Source organism: Sparus aurata, chromosome 4 (assembly GCF_900880675.1).
Source record: "Sparus aurata chromosome 4, fSpaAur1.1, whole genome shotgun sequence".
Lineage (NCBI taxonomy): Eukaryota > Metazoa > Chordata > Actinopteri > Spariformes > Sparidae > Sparus > Sparus aurata.
Genome location: NC_044190.1, coordinates 32,551,333 through 32,564,585, shown reverse-complemented (window position 1 = coordinate 32,564,585; position 13,253 = coordinate 32,551,333). Strand labels below are relative to the sequence as shown.

The window sequence follows — 13,253 nt, the reverse complement described above, 5'->3', positions numbered from 1 at the left end:
GACAATAAAGAAAAGACACTAGCAGTGCGTTTATCCCCAGCACTCCAGGTGGTGCACTGGACCATAATGCAAACGGAGCCAGTAAACAGCAATAAATGTTTACAACCTACGACTTAAACTTTTCAATATGCTCGCAAACAAATGGTTCATCTAACACTCGAGGCTCTTTGGCAGATGATCGTCCTCCCCTTATGGGAGTGAAAGCCAGCTGCGCAAGCCACATCGTGTCCAAAATCAAATCTGAGGCCCTTTTGCAGATCAACAGCCCTCATTCTGTTCAAAACGTGGGGACATCTGGAGTCAATGAAGAGAGGGGCCTGTCATTAAAATCCAGGGAGGGGATTCAAAATATAAAAAAAAGACTTCCTATTGTCATATTTAGGAAGACGTGTATTTCCCCCCTCTGTCCTGAATGACCCATGTGGGGAAGGAAAAACTGGTTTATTTCAAGGTGAATTAAGTCTTTTAAAAATGTTCTAAATGCTCATAAAGAGAGCTATAGTCAGTCCCAGTGGACGCCACCGTTGGCAGACAAAGGAGAGCCGTCTCTCTTCTCAACAGGGGGACGTATCATAGCTTGACTGTCACGGCTCCCCTGAGTTTTGGCCATTCACTGGAACCAAAAACAGCCTTCCCTCGGCATATTAAAACTCTCTGACATAAATCACAGTGACATCCTCTTAGACAGACAATGGAATAACGAGCGGAGGAGAGCACACTCATGAAAGTTTTACTCGGAGAGCAGTCTGGGGCTCCTCCGAGGGAGGGGTTTGAGGTCAGGGCACTGAGTGGGAGTTGTGGTAACCACGAAGATTGGTTTAAGACGATGACCTATGAAGAGACATGCAGACGGAGGGGAGGGAGATGTTATTTTCAAAGCACTCTGGGATGGATTTTTGATAACAGCAGAAGGTCACTCAGTAACGAACGTTAACACTGTGTCAAGTTGCGAAAACTCAAGGCTTTCTCTCTCCGCTTTCCATCTCCGAGGGTTTTTTGGGAGATTTCCTCTGTTTCTGTCCTGTCCGATGCGGCGGATCAGTTGTGTGTTTTGACATGCTTGCGGCAGAATGCCGGGCATCTGTGGGCCATTTCACAGCCAGGCTCCAGGTCCATTCATCACCGGCCTGTTTAATCAGCTGGCTGTCACCAAGCTGGGCCCTCAACCTCTGCTAATGCTCATCACATCACACCTACCATCAATTTGGCTGCTTTATTGTTGTTGCTGACTCGGTTAGTACAACCAATTCAGCCTCGATTCTCCATGGTTGCCTACAAGCTGCAGAATAGGCTGCAAGAGTAATTGGCCAGTGGTCCAAACTAGAGTGCAGTAGCAAAGTTCAAAAGATGAGGATCGAGGACAGCCTACAGCTGAAAGAACAGAGTCTTCACGAAGAACTAACAAACACCCATGAACTGACTGTCTTTCTCCACAGGCACATAACAACCTCTCAGCAATTAGCTGAAATTTAATTTTGGCAGCGTATTCATTGTGTTCATTCACTGCGATGTTCTTTTTTTAATCAGCGGAGGTAAAGATAGAAGGAACAAGTCAGATCACAGAGGATTTCGGAGAGCAGCTGCTGTGTGATCAAAGAAGTGTTTGCTCTGTAGTGAGAGAATCGGACTAATTCTGTGCACACACACAATGAGCAGCAACAAACTTCTTGGATTAAAATGGAGATACACGAGGGGAAAGTCTTGTAACTGTGCCTCAAATCGTCACTGTACTTACTCCACTGATTACTTAGGATTTCTTCCATATGTAAAGTATATAATACTTCTGCCTCTTTGAACTAATTCGGCTAGAATTTACTGAAGCAAATGTTTCAATGTGAATATTGCAATATGTGCAACATGTATTGGCTGAAATAGGTGCTTGTCTACTGGAAGACACAGTTTTTTGAATAACAATCCAAAGAAAGGTAGAAACAGATGAGCATCTGTGTCTTATAAAACCACTTAAACTTGATATGACATCCTAATTTGTGAGCTTTAAAAGGCGGCTAGCAGTTTCCCTCTGTTTTTAGTCTTTATGCTAAGCTAACCCAGCATGGCTGCCGACCATAGCTTAATATATCATGTATACAATGGTACCAATCTATTTATCTAACTAAATATAAATGTAAATATAAGCAAGAGTGCTCTTGAGGGAAGATTCGTAGGAAATGTTTGTGTATCATCATTTGTTTTATCATCACTTGTTTATATTGCTTATTTGTTTTTACTTTAAAAAGGGCACTAAGTGGTTTTGGAAAGAACTCAGAATGTTTATATTTACAATATTAATGAGGTAATACTACAAAATCAGAAATATGTATTTTTTCCATAACTGAGTAAACAGGCCGTTCAAGTCCTCAGAACACTGATTGTTTATATTTGGCGGACCCTGCCAACTGTCTAGCTTCAAAGTAAAACAACCCGACATTGATGAAATGTGTTTTTCAGTTTATTCAGTCGTGAAAACAAAGGAAGTTTGTTTATAAAAATAACAATCATTTAAGATCTTTCTCATCTAACCAAAATGGCTTCCCCAAAACCACACAGTGCACCTTTAAGATTAAAGTACATTTTACATTCACTCCATCAGCGTCGGTTTACCAGATCTCCAAAATAGCACACCAGCGAGATTTTCAGGGCTCTGAATGCCTTCATTCACATCACAGCTGAGTTTGTTCAGTGTGTGCTTACTCACCATTGAGGTAACTAAGATATCATTAGACGGTGCCAGCTTGCAGCCACAGTGTCGCTGAGTAATAAAATACATGCCGGCACTCTGGCAGGCATCATATTTCAGACGAAATGGAGCAGGATCAACCTACTTTTTTCCAAGGGGTTTAATAGTACTCCGAGGGTGGGGCGATTGATTGGCTGCTTGGTAGGCATTCGCCTGCCAAGACACTCCTAAAAGCCCCGACTGTAAACATGCCCCAGATTTACTAAAGCAGCATGAGCCAAGTCACAAGGCGAGGGGGCAACGGGGACAGAGGGGTTCACTTGCAGCCGGGGCAGAGAAAATCCAAAGGAGAGGAGAGTGTAGCACAGCTGATATTAATCTCACACCGAGCTCTGCTTATCTTGCATGCAAGACACAAATTTACAAAAAAATAAATAAAAAAATCTATCCATCTCGGCCCTTCGCCAGCCAAAGCCACACAACCACACACAGCTTCAAGGCTCCCTGTTTGACATGACTTGACAACGGACTGGATAGCGGCCCTGGAGCTCCCTGACAGAGGCCGACACAAGTCACTTCAAGGTCATCACGGCGCTGCTCCTCCTGATATTTGGGCGCAGTGATGGTAATTTATTGGTGGGTGACTACTGGCAACCGAGAGCAGCCCTGCTCTGTGCTGCTGCCGAAGTCCGCCAGCCAAGTCGGCAAAGAAACACTGTTCGTCTGCACAGTCAGAGGACACGGACCTCTGTCGAGGAGACGGGCTGGTTCATGGGAGCTGGGGGCAAACTTGAAAGAGACTTCACAAATATTCTTTCATTTTAATGTGAATGGTGTCCTCAGCGTTGGTTATGAGTGGATTTTATTGTTTCAAAAAGGGTAAATTTGCAAATAAATGCACCGTGAGTAAAATATACAAAACCTGATACAGACAAAGAAAGAGAAAAATGGGGGCAGAGAAAATCACACTTTTACTCAATCAATCGCAGAAGAGACCGTGACACCTACAGTGTCTGTAAGGCTCACACGTGTTGTTTGTAATGACTTGGAATGATGGTGTGGCCTTGCTGCTACATTGTGTGTATACGATGCGTATTGTTCGCGTGTTTGTGAGTGTGCACACATCGCACTGAGAGACGGCTGTACCTTGCAGATAATAAACCAGAGCCTGACGGTGTTGAAGTCCAGTGTTTGCAGTGTGTGAGGATTATGCAGCAAAGAGGTGTTAATGGTGCCACATGGTTACATGTGCAGGCTCAGAATCAGGGCACCAGCAGAACACCATGAGATGAGGGAGCATTTGTAGGAAATGTGGAGCAGTTGGTGTGCGTACTGTAAAAAAAAAAGCCGAAATGCTGAAAAATGTTCCCTTCACCCTCGCGAGAAACGACAACATCGCCTCGGCACAAATGTACCAAGGATGAGGTCAGTGCATGAAGCTCTGCACAACCCTAAAAGCAGAAAACAGAGGGCTGACACAGACATGATGCTCCGCTCTGTAATTATTGGCTCTTAGGTGTCATCCCGATGCACTCTGAATTGGCACGCACCCAACCAACACTCAAAGCAGCGGAGCGACGGAGCGCAGTGGTCTATCTCTGCTGAAAGCTTACAAAATCCTGGCTATTAGCTTAGAGAGACACAGAGAGAGAGAGAGAGAGACGCACTGTGTGGAATCCGAGTGAGTTCTTCAGACACAGATAGCTGTTATAATTTGCCTCACATGCGCAATTCAAAACAGACGTGCCTGTGCTTGTCATGTGTGGCCTGCTTCTCTAAACCTCTCCCTCCCTCTCTCTCTCCCTCCTATAGTCTCTAGGAAAGAGGCTTTTAGATGTCACTGGAATCTGACACACTCAGATTTAGCCATCTTGCTTATCTTTGAGTGCTCATGTGGAATTGAGGCCAAAAAGTAAAACTAAGAAAAGGCAACATGGTTTTAGGGTAAAACTAATGTATCTGGGAAATCACCAAGAGTACATAAAGAAGAATAAAATAAGAATAAAGATATTTTAAAGAGGCGCTATGTTGTTTTGCATATTTTCTCCACACAGAAGTTTCCATCCTTGATGGCAGGGTCCGCCATGCACACATTGGATCGAAGTGCGTTCACTCACAAGGGATTGACAGGAAATGATGATGCAGTGCTGCCATGTAGAAGCTGGATTAAGTTACTGCTAATGCAACATTTCCGACACAGAGTGGCTTTTATTGTGAAGCAATTGAATTAAATTCAACAGTGATCATCAGAAACGCATCAAAATAAAACAAATAAAACAACAACAACAAACATGTGTTGCTTTGTTCTTTGAAATTATCACCGACAACCTCCTGGGGTCAAAATCAACCAGGACTTCAAACGCTTTCTTTTTTTCTTGTAGTTCCTAATATCTTTATATGTACACAGAAAATAACAGGCAGAGAAGATTGGCTTGATGAATGACACAGTATCCGTGGCTCAGCCAAGTGGACTTGAGGAGGAAAAAATGTCATTTTTGTTGGCGCTGGAAACATTCAAATCCAGCTGGCTCGCACACGCCCGCAGATGGTTTCTGCTACAGCTCGAGTCCCATCAAAGTACACTTCCATGCGTCTCTCCTGCCGTTCTCCGGCGTGCACGCTTGTCGATTTTTAGGGCACCGCTGCGGCAGTGTGCAGCGTACTAAGTGCACTCACTTTGGACTGACATGTGTTGAAGGTGGTAAAGTGCTACCGCAGCATGCAGACACAACCCTCCACCCTGAACGTGTGTGTGTGTTTGCGTGCGTTAGTGCACGTGTTTGTGTGTGCACGTCTCTGGAGAGACACTTGATGAAAAGAGCGGGATGGAGTTGAAACTGGAGTCTCTTGCGCTCTTCTCATCCGCCACAAAGTAACTGAGGATGAAGAGTGGTCAAGCACGTGGGATTACGCTCTTTGCTAATGGCTTTTCTTATGCGCACACACACGCACGCACGCACACACCTCTTCACTGTCACATCTATTTCCTGCCGTCATGCTGCTATCAGGACACAAGTAAGCTCAGGGTATCCACACCTGCTGCGTTAGCCTCCATATTTTGGCTCAAAAGGATTAGTCTACCCTCACATGGCCCGATCCAACTCCATCTCTCCGTCAACAGGTGTCGTTCAGATTGATAAAAGGACGACGCTTCCTCTCGTGGAACAATGAGTGCTACACCTGCACGCACAGCAGACCGTCAGCTGTCGTCATTGATCAAGTCTAAACCAGTGTTTTAAGGATCAGAAGGATAAGATTCCTATAAAATGAGACACTTTTACACAGAATACTTGATCTCAGTCTATATAATATATTCAGCCAGGCCTAACAGGGACACACACACATCTCTCTCTCTTTTTACATTCACCCACGAGTAGGAATAAAGAGGCATATGGAGCGTATTAACATACTGGAACGGAATCAGGAAAGTTCAGACTTTTAATGAAAGATACTCGAGTTGACTGCGTTTAACTATTTAAGTTCTGCCTCGACTCAAAAAGTAAAAACCTCAAGTGTTTCCTGAGTGCAATTTATGAGCACACGCTTATTTCTGTTGTGCCGAGATGTTTTAAGATAATACTGGTTTGCGGTAGTGATAAAATGTGGGTGCAGAAAGATTTTATTTAATTTGCCATAATGTTTATCAATTTTGCAGTAACTTATGACAATAATAAGCCAGCATGTAATTCTTCTTAGTGCATCATTACTTCCGCAAAGAAAACGCCCCATCACCACAGCACTGTGTCACTGCTGGAGAAAGCTCCGGCTGCAACAAGTCTCATTCTGGTATAGCGGGAGGAAAAAAAAAACCACCTTGGCTTGGTTGCATGTTTTTGCTCCAATCACAATCATCTTGGGTGGTATCTAACCCAGGATGCAGTATGGGTGCCCCTGCAAAATAGTTTTGGGGGAAACTCATTTTGCACGCCTGGAATCAAAATGGCTAAATCCCTGCCAAAGAAAAGGTAACAGCTGCTAGCTTGTTCACATCCGTGCCGTTGGTAGCGCTACAGTAACTTACCATTTGCCAGCATCTAGGTTGTAGCTTAAAGGTTGTTGTTGTTCAATCGTGAAGGAAAGGGAAAAATTTAACTCTTCATATCAACGGTCTACATCCGGTAAGTCAGACTATACTCTAGCATTAAACATCTGTGGGCTGAAAATTAAAGCCAATGCAGAAGAGCTGCAATTCCTCGAATGGCCACTTGAGGTTGGCTCCAAAAACAAGTCAATTCCCAAGAGAGCCCTTGTTAAAATGCCTTTACTGCATAAATTAACCTTAAAAAAAGAGAGCCAAAAGTGCCACCATGTTTCATTCTACAGCAGAATCCATAGAAACTGACACTTTAATGGGGGCAGAGCCTATTTTGAGCTTGTGACTATATACAGTTTAAGAGCTACACACAGAGAGCATCACAAGGACAGAGGAGACAGACTATGGATGTATAAGAAAAATGAGACAGTTATTTTCCGCAGACTGCCTCCTGACATTGTTACAGTATCGGGGGAAAACACATTATGTGTACATCTTGGACAGACTGATGCATGTACACCTTTGAGCAATCAGTCTTTGTGGATAAACTCAGTTTTGGGAGATCAAATCCTATTTTTGAGGTTATCCAATCCGCCCCAAAATGCAAGAAGTAACTCTGTGAACGGGGTCAAAGTCTCGGATTATCTTCCTGTGAGTGTGGCATGGAAGGTCCATGTGGTAGAAGCAGTGCGTTTGTTCCTCACCTCTATGAATTTAATGGAAAAATTAAGAAAAAGCTTTTTATGACGACAATGTGGACAAATCTGCTGCAAAAGTGTTTGTTTGTGTCATAAAATATAATGTATAAGTTGTCCAGAGTGATTTACAGCCAGCACCACATAAACCACATAAATCTGATCTGCTTCATCACACAATCAAAATAAAACAGTCATCTTTGTGTCACAGTAACTGTAAAACTGAACCTTCCTTGCGTTAATAGTAATGAGGCAAACCACATTTTAGCTGTGGACAACTCCACACTGCACCCCAGCAGACCAAAAAACACCTAATGACTCTCTTTAACCTCACATTCCTCTCTGTCCATCTTAATTAACAGCTACACCATCATTTCCCGCTGCTTGCCATTTTCTTCAAATCAAATGTCCCTGATCGAAATCTGCGAAGACTGAACTTTTCTGTACATTCCCTGGAGCGTGCAAGTGGTGAAGCCATTAAAACGTCTGTAATAGAAGGAGTTGATGTGCTGTAATTACGCTCCATTGTTGCGGCTGTTATGGCGTTATGTGCAGGCACTTGTGAGTGCCACCTCTGCTGGAAGCCACAGACCGCTTTCCTTTCAGGATCAGTGGGCGTGTCCTTGCCGGGTTTTAGGTGGGCATCGGAGCATGTCATGAGTATTTGGGCTGACCCCCCTCTCACCGCCCCTCCTCTTGTTTCTGCACTGCGATCCGCACACTGCCAAGGTCAGTGGATTAGCATGCATGAGAGAAAGAGCACAATATTCGCCAAACGTAAACCAAACGTAAACGGGAAAGGACACTGTGTACACTGAGCAAACACAGCATGCTCGGTAGCTCGGCTTAAAGGGCCATTTTGATTTTTCTTCTCTAAGCCTGTGTGAACGTATTGAGACTGAAAACGTTCCCTTAGGATCCGACTGATTCCTTTGTTTACGTATTCAGCACATTACCTACAAAGCAGGGGTAGAAAACAGTAACTGACAGAGTCTCTGGATGCCAATCAGGATAGTGAGCACATATTTTCAAGATTCAAAACAAAGTTATCTGCGATAAGATACAACACTGACCGTCAGCACATGTATTATACTGTATCTATACTGTCATTTCCATTCATGGGTAAAGAAAAAGGACATGCAGCAGGATATACACGATCTTCAAAAAGGTAATGCTGCATCTCTTAGCATGTAAACACCAGGTTGTGTCATAAAAAAAGACAAAAACATTTTCTTGCCATGTGTTAAATGAGAAGCTTGTTATAAACTTTCTAACCAAGCAAAGCTGATAAAATCAGGCAATGTTTTACATCTGGATTTGTACACACAATAACTTATTTGCTGAAATGTATTACAAAGTAAATGTTTGCACAACCTTGCGACTAAAATACAAAAAAAATCTCTGTCTAGACGAGCACAGTTTCAAAATAACACACTGGAAAAAAGCATTTCTCATGGCCATTCACGTACACTGGACCTGTGGAGGCAGACTTCATACTCTGGTCGTCTGCTCAGCTGCAGAAAATGGTACAAATGAGGCCGAATCTTTTTGCATAAAAGCAAAATAAACATTTTGTCAACAAAACATTGTAAGAAGATGTTTTTGTTTCTCTTTTCCATCTCTGTATCATTAATGTCGTTCTTAATTAATATAATCTTAAGCAATATGACATCTATTCCATCAACGTACAAACATACTCCAAGTCCACATTTGCTAATGATCGTCATAATTTCCAAAAATCTCTGTTTCGCTGACAAGGGTTTCTGAATATCTTCACCCTGGAATGAGCTTTTTCCAAAAGGTCAGATTTACTTGACCTAAAACACCGTTTACATGTATATGAAAGGCCAAAACACATAGACAAGAGTGAGGGGGGCTGAATGTTTGCACTGTAGTGCTAGGATGTGGATCTTGTTACTTTCAGACATCTGGTGAATGTAGTATATTATATCTAACAGATGAGGAGAAGAAGAATTTTGAACTGTTCCTTTAAGAGGATCCAGAATCAAAGAAAAACAGGTTGACACACAGCGCAGTTCATGTACTTGAGTTAGACTTAAATAAAAGAGGATCAAGTGGCTGCCAGACGCTCTAACCAGCTCATTAATATAAACTGTTTAAAGTTTGTGCAGAACTTTAATTTCTTCTTGTTGTTCCAAGCGATAGAAAAATAAAAAAGGAGGAAAAATAAATCATCCCCTCAGCGGATCTCTGGAGAAAGACAGCAACATCCTGCCCGAGAAGTTTCTGATATCTAACAGTGATACATGCCGCATGCTTAACCGATGCTTACTGCTTCAAGTCCCATGATCCTTTGTGCTGCCTCCCTGCACTAGAGCCATAATGAAAAACAGACGAGCTCTCCCACTGCAGAAACCACAAAAACCTCCACTCAGTGCACATGAGAGATTAGCCTGCTCATTAGGAGAGAGGGAAGGAGCGGGAGGAGAGGGAAGGAGGACAAAAAAGAAAAAGGACGCCTTTCCAGGAAAAAAAGGCGGGGTTGAGGCAAGGGTCCTCTCTCTTTTCTTACCAACTCTGCACACCAGAATGGAGGTTTTAAAGGGGTGACCTGCTTTACATGGTTTGTGTGAATGGTGCGGGTTGAATCGAGACTAGTTTCTATACGAAATGTTTAGCATGTGAGTGACGCCGGGACCATGTTTGTGCAAAAGCTGAACTCTTAATGAATAGGTTACAATCAGTGTCAGTGACGTTCTAAATACGATTTTCTACACCATGTTATCAGCTGAAAAGCACGTTGTCTGTCACCACTCCAGCTGAAAGAAACTCAATCACAGGCTGCTGCTGTCAAAATACATGAAATTTAAATTATGAACGCCTGTTGGAGTGAAGCAAAGTGGGGTACAAAATAGAGACATCAGTGGTTTTGCCAAACACTTAGTTGCTGGGAACCAGCCTTGAGCCATTTAACTTGTTTCTCAAAGAACTAAATGGATTAAATTGGCTGAAGTATGTGAAAGGTTCTTCTTGGGTATAAGCGATGCCAGTTTTGAGATGGGTGCATGTGAATTACAGCATTACGCCTCACTGGCGTTGGCTGAGGAGTGAAGGAAACAAGCGTCAGGTAGTTGTTTTCAGAGGAAGGATCTTCAGATTGAGACAGGTAGTGTTTACAGGAGCCAAACACACCCATACACAAGGCTGTACTTTGGTTGCTGCTGGATCAGCATATTTGCCTGGATGAGCAGTGTTGCAAAACAGATGCAAAGACAGGATAAAAAAAAAACTAAAAAAAAACAAAACAGGAAGCTAATTATGAGAAGCAACTTGTTAGCCATGCAGAACTGTATGCTTCCAACGCAGGATATTCAAAATAAAAAGTGTTTAGTGAGCCAGTCGATTTCCCTGTGAGCTGCATCCAAACAGCGACCTTATTTCTCTTCTCCCTCATTTGTCATAAGCTCCCATAATGCATCAATCAATTGCCGAAAAGCTGTTAGCTGCACAAAATAGCAAACAACGGCACCATGTATTTGCATTATAAAAGCCTAATCCACAGTTGTTATTATAATACGCAGTGCTGCGGTGTGAAGTAATTACATTCAGTGATGAAGTCAGGTGCAAAAAGGTCTCCCATTCAATCAGCAGATTCACCAGGAGACGCATTAAGTTTATATTCCTGAGATAATTGTTGGACAATACCGAAGGCTCAATCAGTAGCAGAAGGAGGGAAGGACCGAGGGCTTCTGACAGCACAAAGCCCCGTTCTGTAAGTGCTGCAGAACACTTTCTACCGCCCCAAAATTGTTGAACTTGAAGAGTTGCATGTTAAGCCACGCATATTTCACCCGGTTCTGTCAACGCCCGGGGTGAAAAAAACAACACAAATATTATGCAAAGTGACATCTAATCTTAGCAAAAAAAAATAACCAGAGGGAAAACAAACTTATAATTGCATGTGTTTATGAAAAGTGGTGTTTGTTGAGTGGCCCGTCTTTGACGCTGGCACGCGTGAATCTGGGCCTGCAGGCACTTGTGGTCTTCGTCATGTCTGTGTCGGTTCCAGACTGCTGCAGGGGGGCTGCTTCATTACACAAAAACGTCTAGCTGTTGGTTCTCTCAGTTCACCGTCTAAATTGTATTACTTTGTGAGGTTGACTGAAATTACAACTGGCGTAGCAGATTTCTAAGCTGTAGCTAGCTTAATGTGGCTTCATTTCTGTGTAGATGCTCATCTTAAACACTTGGATAAGCAAGACAGAGGTCAGATTTGTGCTTCATTGTTCTGAATTTTTTTAAGAAGCATGTTTTACTTTTAATGAGAAAAGAAAGATGAAGGTTGCATGCAGCTTCAGCACATGATTGGACGCTGTATTGGGGGAGGGGGTTAGAGAAACTGTAATAACACTGGTATTATATGTAGCAAAGCATACAAAACCATGTCAGGTAATTATTTTTGACTTACTGTAAGGGAAACTGATGCGTGGTGTGACATCATCCTCAGTGGCCATCAGCGATTGGAGGCAGCAGGCCAATAGCAGCGCAGCAGCCAGAAGAGAGTGGACCGTCGCAGCTAATGTCCACATGGTTGCCTGATCCTCTCACACAGTCGTACACAAAAGCACAGTTTGTTTTCAAGATTCCCTGGAACTCATTAAGCTCCTCTCGACTCCGCAGAGCTTTATTTTCTCACTCCCATCTTCCTGTTGGGGGAGTGAACGTGTCCTTGACTTGATTCTTGTACTCCCAGTGGTCCTTACACGCGGTTAGCAAGACACTTAGCACAGAGAAGAGGAGTTCTTCCTGGATTTAAAGGCTGTTTGTTGTCATCTACTCATAGTGCTCGACGCTGGATCAGCGTTAAGCTCCGACCTGTGGCCATTTAGTAAAAGTCATTCCAAGATCTGTGGAGAGAAGAGAGAGAAGTTGTTCCTTTATGTTGGATCCAAGAACACGTTAAAAGAAAGATGAAACGCCAGCTAGAGTAACAGATCCATATCCAACTTCTGACGCTATAACCAACAACTATGAAAGCAAAAGGACTGATAGATTTAGTGGTTCACTCTGGGGGGATGGTGTGTTGTTTTTTGTTTTTTTTATTGCAAACAACAAATCAACAATTCAAGAGTTAAGGTGTTAATCAGCTTCGAAAGCAGAACAATGGCGTCACCCAAAAATCACCCGCTGCGTCTCTTTGTCCTGAGATTTTAATATTGAACTGTAGAGCGCTGATGGCTTCAGCTAAAGCCTTGGTGACAAAAACAAATATTTATGCTCCTCCCGTTTGCTTTTTCACCACACTGCCAAAGAAAAACTCAACTAATCATTCGTCAGACCACCAGACAGCGAACACGAACACACAGAACGTGTGGTAGCTTCAAGGGTTTCATAAACTTTTTAAATGCAAGTGAATGTCCAATTTGCACAGCAGCCCACAGAGTCTGCCAGATAAAACGCATGTTGGACTTTTTATTTTAAATCCCTGTATTTAATTATGCTGTCATCAACAATCGGTGAGAGCTCCCCGGGAAGATATTATGGCAGCTTGGCTCTAATTCTGTGGCTATGTGGAGAAGTAAATGAAAGAACAGTGACTCCCAAGACAACTCTGTAATTTGTCTCAAAGAGGCGCAATGAACACATCTGCTCTTTGACTTTTATTGCCTACAGTGTGAGTGAGCAGATAAGGTGCCTGTTATGTTATGTTCAGATTCTTTAATAAGGGTGTCTTTCTTCCTTGGAAGACACTTGAAATAGGTACTTCCGCCGTCTGATTCATCGCTCTTGGCTGAAACAAACACAAGCGATTCAGATATATGATACAAAAAAAAAATGGAAACATGTGTTTTAGTAGCACTTAAGCGGCCATAACACATTTCTATAA

The 13,253-nt window shown here is 42.9% G+C and overlaps 1 protein-coding gene across 4 annotated transcripts in view; it reads right to left on the bottom strand.

The window, feature by feature from the left end:
- Positions 1–13,253, bottom strand: part of LOC115580432 (semaphorin-4B-like) — a 65,066-nt gene that overhangs the window by 24,988 nt on the left and 26,825 nt on the right. For all 4 annotated transcript variants that reach the window (XM_030414744.1, XM_030414745.1, XM_030414746.1 and 1 more), the window contains exon 2: positions 11,835–12,273. In XM_030414744.1, the coding sequence (XP_030270604.1) occupies positions 11,835–11,955 (121 nt within the window). In that variant the 5' untranslated portion in view covers positions 11,956–12,273. The remainder of the gene's footprint in view (positions 1–11,834; positions 12,274–13,253) is intronic.